This window comes from Fonsecaea erecta (assembly GCF_001651985.1).
Source record: "Fonsecaea erecta strain CBS 125763 chromosome Unknown Scaff34, whole genome shotgun sequence".
Lineage (NCBI taxonomy): Eukaryota > Fungi > Ascomycota > Eurotiomycetes > Chaetothyriales > Herpotrichiellaceae > Fonsecaea > Fonsecaea erecta.
The window spans coordinates 4,449-9,270 of record NW_017387277.1 but is presented as its reverse complement, the minus strand read 5'-3'; the positions used below and the strand labels follow the sequence as shown (position 1 = coordinate 9,270).

The 4,822-nt window shown below is 43.9% G+C and overlaps 1 protein-coding gene across 1 annotated transcript; it reads left to right on the top strand.

The window, feature by feature from the left end:
- Positions 1–3,947: 3,947 nt before the first annotated feature.
- AYL99_12091 (hypothetical protein) lies at positions 3,948–4,136 on the top strand (the record flags this gene model as incomplete). The annotated part of the gene is made up of 2 exons (XM_018843573.1): positions 3,948–4,074; positions 4,132–4,136. The coding sequence occupies 2 exons, from the start codon at positions 3,948–3,950 to the stop codon at positions 4,134–4,136; spliced, it is 132 nt and encodes a 43-aa protein (XP_018687097.1).
- Positions 4,137–4,822: the final 686 nt, after the last annotated feature.

Genomic DNA, 4,822 nt, shown 5'->3' with positions numbered 1-4,822 from the left:
AAGACTTGACTTCTTAGCTGACGTATACTAATAATATACTGGGGGTTTTTAGTGGGAGTATACAGATAGTATCTGGATTGGTAATAAGAGTCAATTAATGCTAAGGTACAGTAATGAATATCATGAATGACAAAGTGTTATCCTTATCTACTATAGTGCTTAGAATCTATCAACAATTGATAAGATTCTTTGTCTTTTTGCCTATAGTACGGAATTGAGGCACTATTTCTGACAATGAATGTCAAATAAGGAACTACCGCCGTAGATTGCGTAGTGCTTAACCGGAATATGAGTTTGAGGGTTGATATATAAAAGTCTTACTGCCAGGGTGGTACTATATTTAGTGTTTTTTAACGAAGTCTATAATAGCCGTATACACTTTTGCTTATTTATCGTATATTCAGTATGTTTTCCTATATTATAGTGGCGGGGGGCTCGAGGTATTGTCAGATTTCAATATAAGTCAACCGCGTCTGGACTCTATAGTAAACGTCGGTGCTCCCTGGGTTTCTTCGCTACTCTACTTGCTCTTTTAGAACCCGCCGGGTTATCTCCCCTTCCGTCCGGATGGCACCACCTGGGCTTAGCATTAGTCTTGGCAGTAGGTAAATGTGCAGAGCCAATCATCCACCAAAGCCCAAAACGCACAGACGGGATTAATTAGGCACGTGATATCTATTTGACCCCTTCCCCGTCCACGCGAGCCTCGGCCATTCAACGGGGGAACGCGCAAGACATAACCCTGTCTCCACGGACCTCAAAACTGCACCGCAACGCCGCACAGCATCCAATCTTATGAGTACTAACGTCCCTAGCAAGGAAGTTCTCGACCAGGCAGATATCCTGGCAAGATAGCTCATGGAAAATGGGCTATGACGCTCATACTAAGGCAGCGCCGAAGTCGCACAATATAGTCACCCAGACCGAATCCAGCGTATCAAACCAGTAATTAACGCGATGAGTGTAGCGGTATCCTCCACTTGTCCGTCGTATGCGTATAGCCGCTGATTACTATCTCTAGACCACCGGCAAAGCCGCCTTCCTACTTCGTTACTACGGTCCCTACGACACCTTGCTCGAACCGACGAGACTCGAAACCTTCCCAGGAGAAATCCTAGTCTTATATTATACTAAGGGGTCGTCTCCGACTTTGGATAGTGTAGTTTTGAACAGCGGGAAACGGTTAAATATTATATAGCCTACTAGGATCCACGTTAGTCCCGGAGAAACCGTCCTATTAATCGCCATTTTCAGAAAGCGCTAGTCTATCGATTATATAGTGCTCAAACCCGGTTAGGCCAGGGGGATATGCCGCGCTCTCGACACTATTAAAGTCAATCCTATAGTTATCTCCCGCTAGTTAGCTTTTTGTTTTCCACGGATAGGATTATATATACCGAGTAACTTAGCTATGAGTACTTCTCCAGAAAGATATCCTTACGATGAAGTATCTTACGTAACCTCCGAAATACCCAGAGGGGATAAACATTTGTCTAAGGAAGTTATATAGTCTTAAGTTGTAATATTATATCGCTCTACGGTATCTAGTCTAGGCTGTCATACTCGACGGGAGAGGGTTTACGACGTTTTATAGTTTATTCGTTTATCCGTATTATCCTTCTTCGTGGGCCGCGAAAGCCGGGACCGGGCGAGGCTTATTTTCTTTACCGATATTAACGGGCGTTTCCTGTCTATCGTCTCAGCTATATATCTCAAGTCTTTACTCCACTTAATCTTTTCAATCGATACCAAGAAGGACTATAACTCTTTCTCTCCAAGACGCTTCAGCTGATTATAAATGTCAATATCGTCTATACCTACCGCCGCGAGGGCCGTTATAGCGGGAACTCCTCCATACCGGAAAAATATTACTTCTAGCGAAGCCTCTTAAATTAGCCCTTACTTGCAGACGGAGACAGCAGAATAGAGGCGATATAGTGCTTTTCGTCGGTTAGCTTAAAGAGAGCGGCGAAAAGCCTCCCCCAGCTAAATGCGCTGAAGGTATTCCTCGGTGAGTGATAACTCGAGAAGGGTAGAGAGGAGATAATTAAGGGCGTTATCGGGTTGGGTTTAATAGACATCCTTAATATCGAGGAAAGGATCCCCCGACTTAAGTCTTAACTAGATCGACATACGATAAGTATAGCCTCTAAGTAAGTCACAGAAAGGAAACGGATTAGCTAAAAGCTATTGAAAAGATGTTAGAGTTCACCCGGATATAAGGAGAAAAGGTGGTTAAAGACTAAGTTTTCAGAAGAGAAAGTGGTTAAAGGCTAGCTTTCTAGAAGAGAAACTGGTTCAAACTAGTTTTACTAGCCGAGAATGTGGTCTAAATCTAATTTACCTTACGAGGATATGACTAGAGGCTAGGACTATTTTAGTACTAACTATAGGTATATAGTAGTTCCCTACAGATTCCTCCTCACCTCTCCTCACCTCTATCCTCCCTGAATCTTAGCTGCGTTCTTCGAATCCTACCGGGGTCGGTCAGGACTTTTCCCTCTCTCCAATAAACCGGGCGCACAGGTGCGGGAATTTTCTATTCGAGGAGTATAGCATTATAGAATCAAACTATACTAGATGACGATAGAGATTCGACTATTAGCGACGATATCGACGACTCTAATACTTGTTCACTACCTAAAAGTATAATAACGTTTCCTTACGAGTACGGCCGAAGGTACTACGCCTTCGACGAGAGGATCTATCTATATCCTAACGATAAGTTAGAGTAGGCGAGACTAGACTTGGAACATAAAATGTTCAAAATCCTACTTGGGGGAAGACTACACCTCGCACCTATCCAGTGTCCTTAGGAAGTCCTCGATATTAGTACCGGCACGGGCATATAGGCAGTGGAATATACGGACGAGCATCCGGAATCAAGAGTTCTAGGAACTGATATAAGTCCGATTCAGCTAGGCGAAGTCCCTCCGAACTACACCTTTCAAGTTCACAATTTCGAGGATCGGTAGTCTTTCATCCGCCGATTTGACTACATTCACGCCAGAATAATAGGGACCTTAATCACTTCCCCGGGCTAACTCTTTCAAAATATATAGGAGAATCTAGCTTCCGATGGCTGGTTCGAAATCCAGGATATCTTACTACTAAAGTCCGATGATAAATCTATTCCCGCGGCCGGCCCCTACCGCGCGTGGATTGACAATTACTATAGGGCGTTAGAGGAAGTAGGGCGCGACCTATATATCGCTGAACGGTACAACCGAAGACTGCGCTCAAAAGGCTTCATTTATATTAAGGAGATTATACGAAAGATACCCCAAAACTTATAGCCTAGGAATAAGGCCCTCAAAAAACTGGGGGAGTATAACTATGTCAATACTCTCGACGGGCTCGAAGGATTATCCTTACGTCTATTCACAAACTATTTCCGGCGACTAATATTAGACGTGAAGAAACAGCTGGAAGGAGTCAAAAAGGACATCAGAGATACGGATATACATACATACTGGACAGTGTAAGTGCTCATCTACAATTACTCGCCTTTTGACACCTTTTAACATTCCAGGAGAGTCATCGTATATACTTAGAAGCCCTACGGAAGACTAGTTTAGGACGATAAAGGTTCAGTGGAAGTTTCACTTCAAATGCAAGCTTGATAAAGAATTTCGCCTAGGAGGTCATTATCATCCACTGACAATATGACCGTTGTATATCCAGCACCAAAGGGGGCATAAAAAAGCCTCTAATAGTTTAATTTGCTCTATGGCGTCCGGGTGGGAATTTGGAACATTTGTGACTGTGTTTCCTTACAGTTAGTAATCAATTTAAGCGGCGTGCCTCAATTGGAGAATCGAGAAAGCTCGGGATCCGGGAGGCTGAGTGTACAATCAATTGTAAATATAAAGAGACCTTTGTTACCGAGAATTGAGCTATTGTATAGCTCGTGACTGTGTCCGCTCTGGTATACTAGAGAAATCGGCATGGTAGCTGCATCAAGGCTTCTGGATCCCTATGCATCTTCGGTTGAGGAGCGGGTGAGGAGTCGGGTGAGGAGGTCGGGTGAGGAGTCGGGTGAGGAGTCGGGTGAGGAGTCGGGTGAGGAGTCGGGTGAGAAGTCGGGTGAGGAGGTCGGGTGATTCTTAAGCTTATCCCAATTAAGACTAGTTTAACGCTAGTTTACCCAATATCTCAATATTCAAGCGCTATAGTAATTGCGGAAACCTCCTCACCCGTCCTCCTTAACAGACCTCCTCAAACTCAACTATGTATTCTAGTCCATTTGCCGCTCTTCATCTTAAACCAAAGCTGTATATATATGAAGATATTAAGAAGGCTTTTAAGCAAGCTGCCTTATTCTGCCACCCCGACAAACGCCCAGCATCAGAAAAGAACAAATAGCCAACCTTAGATCAACTCAACGAGGCCAGAACTCGGCTCCAGGATGACTGCAAATCGGCGCTTGAGGAATTTAAAGGCTTCCCATAAACAACTTACCCCCACACTGGACCCTCATAAGGAACTCTTCTAGCAGTGTGCTATATACTGGATAATCACTCGGAAGGGTTATAGCCACGTGTACCTTCAAGAGCACGGTGGCGGGTTCTGTTCAATATGCAATTATGATATCCTAGAAGATTTCGAAAGCTATCAACGTCGCCAACATAAAAATCTAAAATATGACTTTTGCACAGACTTCGTCGCCAGAGACGATATACGTAGCCACGTTGAGAACGAACACCAGTATCCGAAATGTTTGACAAACTATGCGAAGGACATACTGCGCTCTCACATTAACTCTATACACTTAAGATACCCAGTCTGCGAGAAAGCCGTCTCATCTATTTTGGACCATCTC